At 42.2% G+C, this 15,110-nt stretch overlaps 1 protein-coding gene across 1 annotated transcript in view; it reads right to left on the reverse strand.

Moving 5' to 3' along the window:
• The window catches only part of LOC112068792 (serine/threonine-protein kinase MARK1), a 42,633-nt gene extending 32,358 nt beyond the window's left edge, over positions 1-10,275 (reverse strand). Inside the window, exon 1 of the mRNA XM_024135997.2 lies at positions 9,822-10,275. Within this exon, the coding sequence (XP_023991765.2) occupies positions 9,822-9,875 (54 nt within the window). The 5' untranslated portion in view covers positions 9,876-10,275. The remainder of the gene's footprint in view (positions 1-9,821) is intronic.
• Positions 10,276-15,110: the final 4,835 nt, after the last annotated feature.

The raw sequence follows: 15,110 nt of genomic DNA on the forward strand, positions 1-15,110 counted from the left end.
GATTCGAACCTGCGTCATTTTGGTTACTGGCCTGCCGCCCTGGTCAAAAGTAGTGCCCTATATAGGGTGAGATAATGTGCGATGCCATTTGGCACGCAATCTTTATCAACTAAAAGTTGAACCCTACGTAAGCGTTTTATAGACATTGTAATGTCCTAAAGATGGATTTTTATTATCCCTCCTTCCTGACTGTCACAAGTGGGGAACACCACGGCTGCTCAGAGAAATCTGACCTTTGGAATAGCTGATTAACTATACAGGAGAAAACAGACATGTAAGACAGACAGGTAACTGGACTTGGCAGCCCTTTCGAAAGACTGACAGTTAAAAGGAACACACCTTGCTGTTACAGCCTTCTAGACCAGAGGTCATTCTGTGCTGAACAATAACACAATGCTTTGCACAACAGACGACAAGGGCTGGGTCCTATTCATTAGTGCAGACCGTAGCAAAACGCTTTGCAACAGAAAATGAAAACGTGCAGAAAATGTCCATGATTCTAGGGCTGGCACAATTATTTATGGCATTTTTCTTAAAACTGCATTGTTGGTTAAGGGCTTGTAAGTAATCATTTCACTGTAAGGYCTACCTGTTGTATTTGGCACACGTGACAAAAAAAACATTTGATTTGATCAAGAAAACAAAATAAGTCATAACTATAAAAATAGAACAGCTGACTGGAGACGGGACGGCCGGGCAAATCGAGAGGTTGACTCTTAATGTGTTTTAAACTTTGTTGCTCCTTGCTAAAAAAACAAGCAAATTAGTATTCTGTCACCTTGGTAACACACCCCACAATGCAGCAGCAGCACATAGAAATAGAATGAATAGAAAGGGATTGGAACCTCTAACACTGGCAATTTGAATGGTAAAGTCATGGGTACACTTGCAATGGCTGCCTGGCATTGGGTTACCATGGTAATGTAGAACAGGTCAGAGTACTCAACCAGGGGTCCGAAGCCACCTAGGGGTCCGCGACGGTACTGCATCTTTAATGATGTCAAATTAAATCTCAACTCCTGGTTGAGTATCAGTATCTGACAGGCTTTGAAAAAGCACCAGGTTTCCATTGTGACAAGTGCTGCTGGTAAGCTTTTTTGACTTGGAAATAAACACCTTTGTTTAACCAGCTCAACAGCTGCTCTCAGTGAAAACGTGTTTACAGTTAGCCTTCTAGCTAAATAGGCTGTTCCAGTTTACACTTCCTCTTCCAATTATAATGTAGGRAGGTGAAAATGATGGAAAAAAACAAGCTACCAAATCTATTCATTGTTGATAATTTTTCCTTGCCATTATCATTCACCTGATGATAAAACAAGACATTGGGATTCACTTTTATTTATTTTTGCTACTGTATGACAGTGGTCCCTGGGTCGAGGGTTTGCCAGGGAGGGGATCCCTGATGTATAATGTTAACTGATGTGGCTCATGCAATGGAATGTCATTTATGATGTCAGTTGAGTCAACAAACCACAGCACAAAATGTAAGCACCAATTTTGCTCCTATGGTTACAGTCGCTATGGCCACCAGTCCACCCATTATGACATCGTTACCAACTTGAATGGGGATGTCCGTTCTATTCAAGGCTTTTGGGCCCCCTGCCCCAGTTCCTAAAGGGAAGTGGACTGCAGCGTGAGGGGATGCAGAGGCTCGCCTTGTAGGGAGCTTTTCTGAACCACTCCCCAGGTGTGCCGATCTTACTGATGCTTCTCCAGTCGCCGAAGCATCACTCAGGTGGGTGCTACATTTCAGTAGTGGACGATCCAGCCTACCTGAGCTGTGAGCATCGAAGACGACGAGGTGCCCGATAAAGAGCTCCGTGGCTCGTCTATCTGATGTCTGGACTTTCCCGCCTGGCGGTACCATCTACACGCCCTCTCAAGATCAATACTACCTTTCTGAACTGCCTATCATCCAAAGCTGTGGAAAACCAATCGCCCAAGATCTGCCAGATCCCTACATTTGTTTTGTTAAATTGTTTGTGGATTTTGAAGCGACTTAGATTCTAATTGTAATGAAAAGCGCTATTTAAAATGAATATTGTCTGTTTGTGAATAAATACATGTGGCTGTGTGTGTGTGTCCTAGCCAAAGCAGACTAGGAAGCTGCAGAGTTGAGTTTTATAGTGCTTTCAGAAAGTATTCAGACCCCCTGACTTTTTCCTCATTTTGTTACATTACAGCCTTATTCTAAAATTGATTAAATTGTTCCCCCCTCAACCTACACACACAATACCCCATAATGACAAAGCAAAAACAGGTTAAGACATTTTTGTAAATGTATTTTTTTATTTTTTATAAAAAAGTATTCAGACCCTTTACTCAGTACTTTGTTGAAGCACCTTTGGCAGTGATTACAGTCGTGATTCTTCTTGGATATGACGCTACAAAGTGTCTCCCATTCTTCTCTGCAGATCCTTTCAAGCGCTGTCAGGTGGGATGGGGAGCGTCGCTGCACAGCTATTTTCAGGTCCCTCCAGAAATGACAAATCGGGTTCAAGTCCAGGCTCTGTCTGGGCCACTCAAGGACAGAGATTTGTCCCGAAGCTACTCCTGCGTTGTCTTGGCTGTGTGCTTAGGGTCGTTGTCCTGTTGGAAGGTGAATCTTCACCCCAGTCTGAGATCCTGAGCGCTCTGAAGCAGATTATCAAGGATTTCTCTGTACTTTGCTCCGTTCATCTTTCCCTCAATCCTGACTAGTCTCCCAGTCCCTGCCGCTGAAAAACATCCCCACGGCATAATGTTGCCATCACCATGGGGATGATGCCAGGTGTGCCTTTCCACTTTGTCATTATGGATTATTGTGTTAAGCTGTAGATTGATTAGGGGTCAAGAATATTTAATCCATTTTTTGGAATAAGGCTTTAACGTAACAAAATGTTGAAAAATGGAAGGGGTCTGAATAAACTGTATATTTCTTTACCCCCAATAGGGMGTAGGTCTCGATTACCATTTCTGTTTGAAAACCTTTGCTCGAGTCTGGCCATTGTGTCTCATATTAGAATAAGTAAACATACAAACAAAATGCCAAACAAATAACAGACTTAGTCCTATTATTTGACTTGTCACCCCCTCTTACGGTTACAACAAACATTTTCCCCCAGATACCCAATTCAACCACTGGACAAATCATCTCACAAGGATCTCAAAACAGTTCCTAATACACAATGAATTTAAAAACACAGCCCTACCCCTTGCTAATCAGGAAACTTTGGCGTATGTTGTGGTGGACTGTCATTACAATTACTTCATGGAAATCTGGGAAAATTGTGTTTGTAGTGTAGCTAGCCACTGAATATGGCTCTGAATTCACTGTCAGCATGCAGTCAAAACCACAACCACTTTTGGCGCTAACTAGTGCTCTCAAATTGGATCCTGAATGATGTCGACAGCTGATGGGAGTTGTATTGATAACAGTGACCATGGTTACAACACCAATATCCCGTTATTATTCTGGGATACTCAATAGTTACTATAGTTAGATACATGCAGCTTATCTTGTGTCATAGCTTGTTGTCCTAGATGGCTAAATAAAGTAGTGCTCATCAGAATAAATGTCTTCCATCAGTAGAACCAACGCATTAGTAATCTAGTTAACTCTGGTTAAGTTGTCTGTTTCGTTTAGGGACCGGGGAGAAAACACAAGAGTGGGACGATAAGTCCAGTTGTCTGTTTCGTTTAGGGACCGGGGAGAAAACACAACAGTGGGACGATAAGTCCAGTTGTCTGTTTCGTTTAGGGACCGGGGAGAAAACACAACAGTGGGAAGATAAGTCCAGTTGTCTGTTTCGTTTAGGGACCGGGGAGAAAACACAACAGTGGGAAGATAAGTCCAGTGCAAAAACGGCATAATGGCATCAGTTTGACCAGTTTTAAGGAAATAAAAAGCTTTCTCTGATAAAACGAGACCAACTGTGAAGTGTTATGTGGTTGAAATTGTATTTTACCTTTATTTAACTAGGCAAGTCAGTTAAGAACAAATTCTTATTTTCAATGACGGCCTAGGAAAAGTGGAAAATACTTGCTTGCAAAACAAGTGTTGAAGATAACACATTACACACGTAGTCACATTTTCTCAAGAGACGCTGAAATAAATAATTGCCACTCCTGTTACCAAGACAAAAATTAACATCGGTTGTATCATTTTACTGCAAGAAATGCATAATTCTGCATGAGTTAATATTACATAACTCTACATGTTTTTTTTTATTTTACCTTTATTTTACCTTCATTTAACTAGGCAAGTCAGTTAAGAACAAGTTTTTATTTACAATGACGGCCTACCGGGGAACAGTGGGTTAACTGCCTTGTTCAGGGGCAGATTTTTACCTTGTCAGCTCGATCTTGCAACCTTTCAGTTACTAGTCCAACACTCTAACCACTAGGCTACCCTGCCACCCCTACACTCTAACCACTAGGCTACCCTGCCACCGCTACACTCTAACCACTAGGCTACCCTGCCACCGCTACACTCTAACCACTAGGCTACCTGCCACCCCTACACTCTAACCACTAGGCTACCTGCCACTCCTACACTCTAACCACTAGGCTACCTGCCACCGCTACACTCTAACCACTAGGCTACCTGCCACTCCTACACTCTAACCACTAGGCTACCTGCCACTCCTACACTCTAACCACTAGGCTACCCTGCCGCCCCCATGTGAGAGGTTATAGGTCTATACTCAGTGTCCATTCTTCATTTACTATTTAATTTAACCCATATGAACTTAACATTTGGAATAATACATTTATTAATGACACAGGGATACTCGTGAGCGGGATATCAAAGGTACATGTACAAAGCTTATCCTGAATAAGACCGTAAGTGGGATATGAGCTAATACCCGGAATAGTGTGCGCATGTAAACGTGGTCATTGCTAACTTAACTACCTAATATACATTGAGGAAATAAGTTCTRCTAAGTGGCTAGCTAGCTAGCGTTAGCAATTTTTGGTGGTCAATGAGACAGAGCTAGCTAACAAAAGTATAATTTCAGATTAAAAAATGACTCCAACAACAGGCTCTGTATTTCAGGAATCACAGTAGAAAGAACTGTTAAACATGTAATACTGTTAAACATGTATTTTTTTAATAAACGCTGTATTTCCACATTGCCCTTCAAGCGATTTAAATGTGAGCTCATCCGACCCAACGACAGCTGCTATCCATTGGAGCGCTGCGATTGGTTGCTGAAACTTCAGGGCCGTGGCTTAGCGAAGGGTGTATTACAAGCCAGCGTCATGTCATCTGATGTGAAGTGTTTCCCAAGCAGACTCACTACAGCCCCTAGCCCGTGTGTTATGTGATGCTGTGGAGGGGTCAGGGTTAGCCCTAAACTGGGTTTGTAGGTGAAAGGGCACGAATGGACATGAAAAGACTCACACAGTAGGGATGGGCACAGTTAAATAAAATATCCAGATTGAGGTTAGTATTCGAATGCTTGTTCATTGTTGGGGGGGGGGCTATTTTGACAATAAAAAGTTTGTTATAACAACGGTACCTTATTTCCCCCACTTCAAAAAGCAATTACAGGCTCGCACCGAACAGTTTCAACAAGACCTGACACAGAACAATGCAAAACACTTCTGGTAACAGAATTTGTTCTATCACGGTGAAAAATCTAACTTCTCTTTCTGTTGTCAACCTCTGCCATGTGCATTTGCGTCATTCTGATTAGAGTCAAAGGCATGTTTTATTTTTTTTATTTTTTTTTACTATATACACATACAAAAATAGTATTAAAAATGGTGAAATAATGTCAGATGTCCATCCCTAACACACACACACTGTAAAGCAGGGATGGATAAATAAATAAAATTAAAAACACCTGTTTTTAACTCAGTCGGAGCCTGAACTGACTGTTCAGTGTGTGTGTGTGTGTGTGTGTGTTAGCACAGTACAATTTCTAAACATGGTTGTGCATCAGCAGTTCTCTCATGTCACTCAATTAGCCTACGTCAGCAAACAACTGTTTTGATTGCTGGCCGCTAGACTAACCACTCTACACTTAAAAGTAATCAATTGCAATTTTTTTTCTTCTTTTTCACTTTGTCATTGTGTGTAGACTGATGAGGGGGAAAAAATACTTTTAGAATAAGGCTGTAACGTAACAAAATGTGGGGAAAAAGGGGAAGGGGTCTGAATACTTTCTGAATGCACCGTACACCAGGTGCTGACACTTAGTACCCTGTGTGACACGATGTCATAGCATGTGTCACACTGCAGGGCTCCAGTGTGTCCGACCTGTGAGCTCAGAGGGCCATCTCTAAATAGAGACCACAGCCAGAAAGAGAATAACCCCAAGTGTGTATGAGGGGGGGAACCCATTATGCAGCCTGATACAAAGCTTAAAACATTGCATCATTTTCCTCAGACATGATTGGCTAGAATCACTCACTTGTATAGATAGTCCATGTCCCAAATGGGACCCTATTCCCTATATAGAGCCAGGGGTCACGTTACAGTTCAGCAATCTGCATTTTCAAAACAAACCATCAACAAAAAAAACCTGCGTTTTAAACCATTTCAACCTGCGTTTTAAACCATTTTAACCTGCGTTTTATAAGTAAAAAAGGTATTTTTTGTAGGCTACACTGAGAAAAGTAGCAGAGAAAAATCACGACACATCAGTCATGCCCTTTTCGTGAACTGTCATCCGAGTAGATCAGTGGAACTGAAGCACAAAATTAATCCGATGCCGAGCGTGAAATACAAAACCAAGCATTTTAGGTTCCGCATTTACAAAACAAAGCTTTTTATGTTCTGCGTGTACAAAACTAAGCAAGATACAGTATCTTGAGAATTGTATATATTTTGTTCTCATGAAAAACGCAGAATTCTACGTTAACACGACCCCCCCGATAGAGCACTACTTTAGAGCAAGGCCCACAATGCTCTGGTCAAAACGTAGTGCCTTATATAAGGAATAGGGTGCCATTTGAGACTGAAACTACGTGTGTTTACTCTGCTATTCAGGCTGCCCCCCTCCCACCACCACCAATTGCTATCAATGGCTGCCCTGAGAAAACAAGCTTAGTTTGGTCATGACACTAAGACGCTGATATGGGTTTCACTATTCGGACTTCGACCTTTACAGACATCTGCATTCACTTTACCTTTGTGCTAGTCATCGCACCTACATCAATCAATACACACACACACAGACGGAAAGAGCGACACACACACACACACACGTTCAAATTCCACCCAGGAAGACATGACCTGTTTTTTGTGTAACACACCCTGGATGCCAAGCCAATCACTGAGTGCTATGATTAAATGACAAATCATGTCGCCCGGAAACGATGAGAGAACCAGTGACACACACTGTTAATCTGTTTGTATAGCTACTAAAGAAAGCCTGATTCTAGCGTGCTAAACCCCTCCATGACCCCACCACCATCAGCCCAACTTCCTGGTTACGTCCCAAAAGGCACCCGCCAACATCGCTCGTACAAAAAATGTAGATATCTAAAGTGAAGGAAAGGAATTAAGAATTTGTGTGTATTGTGAAATTGTTAGACATTACTGCACTGTTGGAGCTAGAAAGACAAGCATTTCGCTACATTCGCAATAACATCTTCTAAACACGTGTATGTGACCAATAAAATGTGATTTGATATATGGTGCACTACTTGGCAAAAGTMTTATCGACCCTGCACAAAAGCAGTACATATAGGAAATATAGTACATTATATAGGAAATACAGTGGCCATTGGGACAGAGCCTGTAATATTGAGGACATGGCTGTCCCTTCCATTCTAAAATGATGTGTGGTTTGTTTCAGACGTGGCCAACCGACGGCTCAAATTCAAAATCTCCTTCCTTCCTGGATGGAATTTGAACCTGTGAGCGCTCGTGTTGAGTGAGTTCATCGGCTGAGCTGACAATGCAGCTTCGTGCCATTTCCAGCCCAGGCAGCCAGTGTTCTCTGCAGCTCGAGTCACCTGAGCCAGGTGGGCCAGTGGGAGGGAGTGACATCACAACAGGGCAAGTCCCCACAACACCAGAAGCAGAAATCCAAGGACCAGGGTAGTATTCATCAGGCACCAAACAGAAGAAAACTGACTGAAAACAGGGAGGAATCCTTCTGGACTTCCCCTTTTCCATTAGGGGGGAAAAAAACGTTTTGAATATGGTGTACACTGATGAATATGACCCAGCTTACTGGTTTAAACTAGCCTCTGAACACACAGCCAGGGGAACTGGAAGGCACAGAAAAAACAGACAACTGTCAATGCCAACTGAAAGTAGATTGGTGTGTTATGACAACCTATAATAATAAATGAACATACTGTAATTTGATTATGACAGATAGCTAGCTAAAATGGGGTTTGGTCAGTTGGAACATTAGTTGTAAAGATCAATATTCAGTCATGATCAACAGTCTAGAACAATAATCACAAAGTAAACAGGTACGCCTAGCCAGGAGGTTTACAACACAGTATTCCTATAATTAAGAGTTTCACCGAAACAATATGGAATATACAATGACATACCAATACCCATAGAACTAGAATTACATACACTACATGACTAAAAGTATATGGACAAATGCTCGAAGAAGATTTCACTCCAAAATCATGGGCATTAATATGGAGTTGGTCTACTCTTTGTAACTATAACAGCAACCACCTCTTCTGGGAAGGCTTGATGTGGGGGACTTGCTTCCATTCAGCCACAAGAGCATTCAGATTTATCCCAAAGATGTTTGATGGGGTTGAGGTCAGGGCTGTGCAGGCCAGTCAAGTCTTCCACACTGATCTCGACAAACCATTAGTGTATGGACCTCGCTTTGTGCACGGGGGTATTTTCATGCTGAAACAGGAAAGAGCCTCCCCCAAACAATTGGAAGCACAGAATCATCTAGAATGTCATTATAATGCTGTGTTTTCCTATGGGGCCTTGCCCAAACTGTGAAAACAAGTTTTATGAAGCTCCCAACTAATAGTTATTGTGCTGACGTTGCTCCCAGAGGCAGTTTGGAACTCGGTAGTGAGTATTGTAATCAAGGACGTTACATGCTCCAGCACTCTGTGGTCCCGTTCTGTGAGCTTGTGTGGTCTACCACTTCGCAGCTGTTGCTCCTAGACGCTTCCACTTCATAATAACAGCACTTACAGATGACCGGGGCAGCTCTAGCAGGACAGAAATTTGACAAACTGACTTGTTGGAACGATGGCATCCTATAACGGTGCCACGTTGAAAGTCAAAGAGCTCTTCAGTAAGGCCATTCTACTGTCAGTGTTTGTCTATGGAGATTGCATGGCTGTGTGCTCGATTTTATACACCTGTCAGCAAAAGGTATGGCTGAAATATCAAAATCTACTAAATTTGAAGGGGTGTCCACATACTAGTCTAGTTTGTTATTCTATTTCTGTGCCAGTACAAAAGGACATGAAATGACAATGATAAATATATATATATATAGCTAGGTAGGAAGGAAATKACATGACAATCTAAACAGAAACCTCAATTGGGTTTCAGGTTGGGAACACCAGAATGAGTGAGTGTAGGAGTATAAAACCAATTTAGTTTGATTACTCAGTTGATGGTAAAATAAAACAAGTTTACATAGCCAAAACAATCAGTCTGGATCAATGCCAGTTGGCTTGGCTAGTCACAGAACGGCACTCACACAGTGCTGGTCACACGCAGTTCATTGCCAAGCAAGGAACATAAAGAAACAAACTACTGTGTGTGACGTTAGCTGGAGAGGATAGTTTTCTAGCTAATGTTAGTTGACAAGAAAACATTTAGTTAGACAGTTTAACACCGATTGTTCTGGGTAGATAGCTAGCATTAGCAAAAATCTTACCTGGCCACCTGACGAATTTTCAATGACGGCCAACAATGGCGTCCTGGCCGACATTTTCAGGGATGTTGTAGAAAATAAGTGTAGAGGGGAAGACGAATAAAAAATAGTTTCAGGATCTTGTTTTCATTTAGCTAGCAGTGGTAAAACCACCGTCTACTAGCTAGCTGTGTTAGACACACACGCTGTGTGATCAACAAGTTGATTCCTTCATTAGCCGCTAAATTAGCTAGCCAGACAGCTAGCGTACAAGTATGTTTCCCATGTCAACACAGGCGTGGAAAATAGGGGGGTCCAGAGTTCAACCGTTTGAACTCACTGGGTAATACTATTTCTGCCGGCAACACAAGCTAGCAAATATGTCTCAGATGGCTAGCCACCAGCATTAACGTTAGCTATGAGTTGTCTAGTTAGCTACAGTAAGCATTAATAAATGCAAAGTCCAAAAAAAAATACACATTAACCTCGGCTAGTAGTGGCTACATTTGAGCAAGCACACATTCTAAGCGAAAGTTATCAGTGCAGTGTCAAGGCTACAGCCAGCTAGCTAATAACCTAGTTAGCTCGGTTTTCATTCAATGACAACTAACGTTAGCGGAAATCTCACAGGTAACGTTATGGAAGTGTTAAAATAAAATCCGAGGACTTCAACTTCAGGCCAAGTTAGACCCACGCTCGAACCCTGACCTTCGTTGACGTATATAACGTTATATATATAAATAAAGCTTTCGGGCTAGCTAGCCAGCACCGTTGATTATAAAAATAGAAACTCGACGTTATTCTCCAATACCCGGGTAACTAAACCACCACCGTGCCTAATAAAACGTTAGTGTGCTAGCTAGCAAGGAAATCAAAACTGTTGATTAGCCCATGTATACTTGTGGATTTGTGCTTTCGAGCTGRAGCCAGCTAGCTAGCAACTGAACATTCTCCAAAATTTAAAATCCACGGAAATCTCTTCCCGATTGCGTGATTTGAATACGGTCGTTTCAAATGCTGCACTGCAGCCCTGCGCTGTCCGATCCCTGCATACGGTGTTTATTTCCGTGAGAGCGGCTGAAGAAATCCTCAAGTTGTAAAATCGATTAAATTGGCAACAGTGTTTTTGCGTGTCAACGAACGAGCGAGTGAGCTGCGCCCGAGTGGCACTAGCAAATGGAGCCTATGCACACAATCGAGCCCGATACCGGAAAAAGCCCGAGCGAACAGGTTGTTACTAGTTATCACAGCCACAATGTCAAAATGGCTATCATAAAAATGTATAACAAACATTTGTTTTTTGGTCTTAAATTTAAGGTTTGCATAAGGTTAGCAGTGTGGTTCAGGCTAGGGTTAACGTTAGGTTTAAAATGGGATTTTAAGAAAGTGAATTGTAGAAATGGGCGGGGTTTAGCCAGAATTGATGACTTTGTGGCTGTGGTTACAAGTGACGACCGAGCGAACATGGCCGCTTGAACCACGACTGGAGGAAGGGGGGGCGCTCTCTGACTTCGGGTAAACTCGGTACATTACGGAAAGTATACACCGTACAGGTGTTGGATACAGCTGCAACCAGAATATTCCCTTAATGTAGCGATGCCTTCAATTATGTAGGCAACGCACATTTACATAGAAATAAACCTTAACATCCCTGGTCTGTCATGAATGTTGAATAAAATTATACTTGAACTTACTCTGCGAACCATGCATACTAACCAATGTCTTGCAGGTGTTTTTACATATGTGCCAGGTGATAGAAATGTCTACTTCAGTACATGCACTCTAAAAAGTCAAGTAAATAATACTGTCCTGTAGATTGTTTTAAATTTCATCTGAAGGACCAACCACACAGATAACCGGTAGAGTCTAAATGTAATTGTATTCCACATTCTGGCTTGTAAGGAAACTTTCCTTTTGCAGTGCCTTGTTTCAGACTGTATACCAATAATCAAAGTCTGATTTATAAGGAAGAGTGGATTGCAGTAGGTTCTCTTCAAAACACAGATACCACAGCTTTCATATAGCTATCTACCCACCCATAGCTAAGATACCAGCTTTCATATAGCTACCTACCCACCCATAGCTAAGATACCACAGCTTTCATATAGCTACCTACAGCCCAAAGATACCACAGCTGTCATATAGCTACCTACTCACCCATAAGCCAAGACACCACAGGCGCTTTCATATAGCTACCACCCACCCATAGCCAAGATACCACAGCTTTCATATAGGCTACCTACTCACCCATAGCCAAGATACCACAAGCTTTTTGTCTTTCCACTAATAACAAAGCTTAACTACTACCCACCATACACTAAGATACCACCAGCTTTCACTATATAGCCTTACTCACCATAACCAAGATACCACAGCTGTTCATATAGCTACCTACTCACCCATAGCCAAGATACCACAGCTTTCATATAGCTACCTACTCACCCATAACCAAGAACACCACAGCTTCATATAGCTACCTACTCACCCATAACTAAGATACCACAGCCTTCATATAGCTACCTTACTCCACCATAGCTAAGATACCACAGCTTTCATATAGCTACCTACTCACCCATAGCCAAATACCACAGCTTTCATATAGCTACCTACTCACCCATAGCAAGATACCACAGCTGTCATATAGCTACCTACTCACCCATAGCCAAGATACCACAGCTTCATATAGCTACCTACTCACCCATAACTAAGATACCACAGCTTTCATATAGCTACCTACTACCCCATAGCCAGATACCACAGCTGTCATATAGCTACCTACTCACCCATCAACCAAGACACCACAGCTTTCATATAGCTACCTACTCACCCATACTAAGATACCACAGCTTTCATATAGCTACCTACTCACCCATAGCCAAGATACCACAGCTGTCATATAGCTACCCACTCACCCATAACCAAGAACCACAGCTTTCATATAGCTACCTACTCACCCATAACCAAGAACCACAGCTTCATATAGCTACCTACTCACCCATAGCCAAGAACCACAGCTTCATATAGCTACTACTCACCCATAACCAAGACACCACAGCTTTCATATAGCTACCTACTCACCCATAACCAAGACACCACAGCTTTCATATAGCTACCTACTCACCCATAACCAAGACACCACAGCTTTCATATAGCTACCTACTCACCCATAGCCAAGATACCACAGCTTTCATATAGCTACCTACCCACCATAACCAAGATACCACAGCTGTCATATAGCTACCTACCCACCATAACCAAGATACCACAGCTGTTCATATAGCTACCTACCCACCCATAACTAAGATACCACAGTCTGTCATATAGCTACCTACTCACCCATAACTAAGATACCACAGCTTTCTATAGCTACCTACTCACCATCAACTAAGATACCACAGCTTTCATAGTACCTACTCACCCATAGCTAAGATACCACAGCTTTCATATAGCTACCTACCCACCCATAGCTAAGATACCACAGCTTTCATATAGCTACCTACTCACCCATAGCTAAGATACCACAGCTTTTCATATAGCTACCTACTCACCCATAGCTAAGATACACAGCTTTCATATAGCTACCTCACTCACCCATAGCTAAGATAACACAGCTTTCATGATTAGCTAATATACCACAGCTTTCATATAGCTACCCACCCATAGCCAATAACCACAGCTTTCATATAGCTACTACCACCCATAGCTAAGATACCACAGCTTTCATATAGCTACCTCCACCCATAGCTAAGATACCACAGCTGTCATATTGCTATCCCACCATACTAAGATACCACAGCTTTCATATAGCTACCTACTCCACCATAGCCAAGATACCACAGCTTCATATAGCTACCTACTCACCGCATAACAGATACCACAGCTCATATAGCTACCTACTCACCCATAGCTAAGATACCAACAGCTTTCATATAGCTACCTACTCACCCATAACTAAGATACCACAGCTTTCATATATAGCTACCTACCCATAACTAAGATACCACAGCTTTCATATAGCTACCTACTCACCCATAGCTAAGATACCCACAGCTCTTTCATATAGCTACCTACCCACCCAAACGCTCAAGATACCACAGCTTTCATATAGCTACCTACTCCACCCATAGCAAGATACCACAGCTTTCATTAAGCTACCTACTCAACCATAGCAAGATACACACAGCTTTCATATAGCTACCTACTCACCCATAGCTAATAACCCACAGCTTCATATAGCTAATAATACCCACAGCTTTCATATAGCTACCCACCATAGCAAGATACCACAGCTTTCATATAGCTACCTACCCACCCATAGCTAGATACCACAGCTTTCATATAGCTACCTCCACCCATAGCTAAGATACCACAGCTGTCATATATGCTACACCACCCATAGCTAAGATACCACAGCTTTCATATAGCTACCTACTCCACCCATAGCCAAGATACCACAGCTTTCATATAGCTACCTACTCACCCATAGCCAAGATACCACAGTCTTCAATATTAGCTACCTACTCACCCATAGCCTAAGATACCACAGCTTCAATAGCTACCTACTCACCCATAGCCAAGATACCACAGCTTTCATATAGCTACCTACTCACCCATAACCAAGAACCACAGCTTCATATAGCTACCTACTCACCCATAACTAAGATACCACAGCTTCATATAGCTACCTACTCACCCATAGCAAGATACCACAGCCTTCATATAGCTACCTACTCACCCATAGCCAAGATACCACAGCTCTTCATATAGCTACCTACTCACCCATAGCCAAGATACCACAGCTTCATATAGCTACCTACTCACCCATAGCCAAGATACCACAGCTTCATATAGCTACCTACTCACCCATAAGAAGCATACCACAGCTTTCATATAGCTACCTACTCACCCATAGCCAAGATCCACATACAGTCATATCATACTGCTACCTACACCTACACCCATAACCAAGATAACCACAGCTTCATATAGCTACCTACTCACCCATAACAAGATACCACAGCTTTCATATAGCTACCTACTCACCCAATACAAGATACCACAGCTTCATATAGCTACCTACTCACCCCATAGCTCAAGATACCACAGCTTTCATATAGCTACCTACTCACCCATAGCCAAGATACCACAGCTTTCATATAAGCTACCTACTCACCCATAGCTAAGATACCACAGCTTCATATAAGCTACCTACTCACCCATAACTAAAATACCACAGGTCTTCATATAGCTACCTACTCACCCATAGTCCAAGATACCACAGCTTTCATATAGCTACCTACTCACCCATAACTT

The sequence above is a fragment of the Salvelinus sp. IW2-2015 genome, unplaced genomic scaffold (genome assembly GCF_002910315.2).
Source record: "Salvelinus sp. IW2-2015 unplaced genomic scaffold, ASM291031v2 Un_scaffold741, whole genome shotgun sequence".
NCBI classification, from domain to species: Eukaryota; Metazoa; Chordata; class Actinopteri; order Salmoniformes; family Salmonidae; genus Salvelinus; species Salvelinus sp. IW2-2015.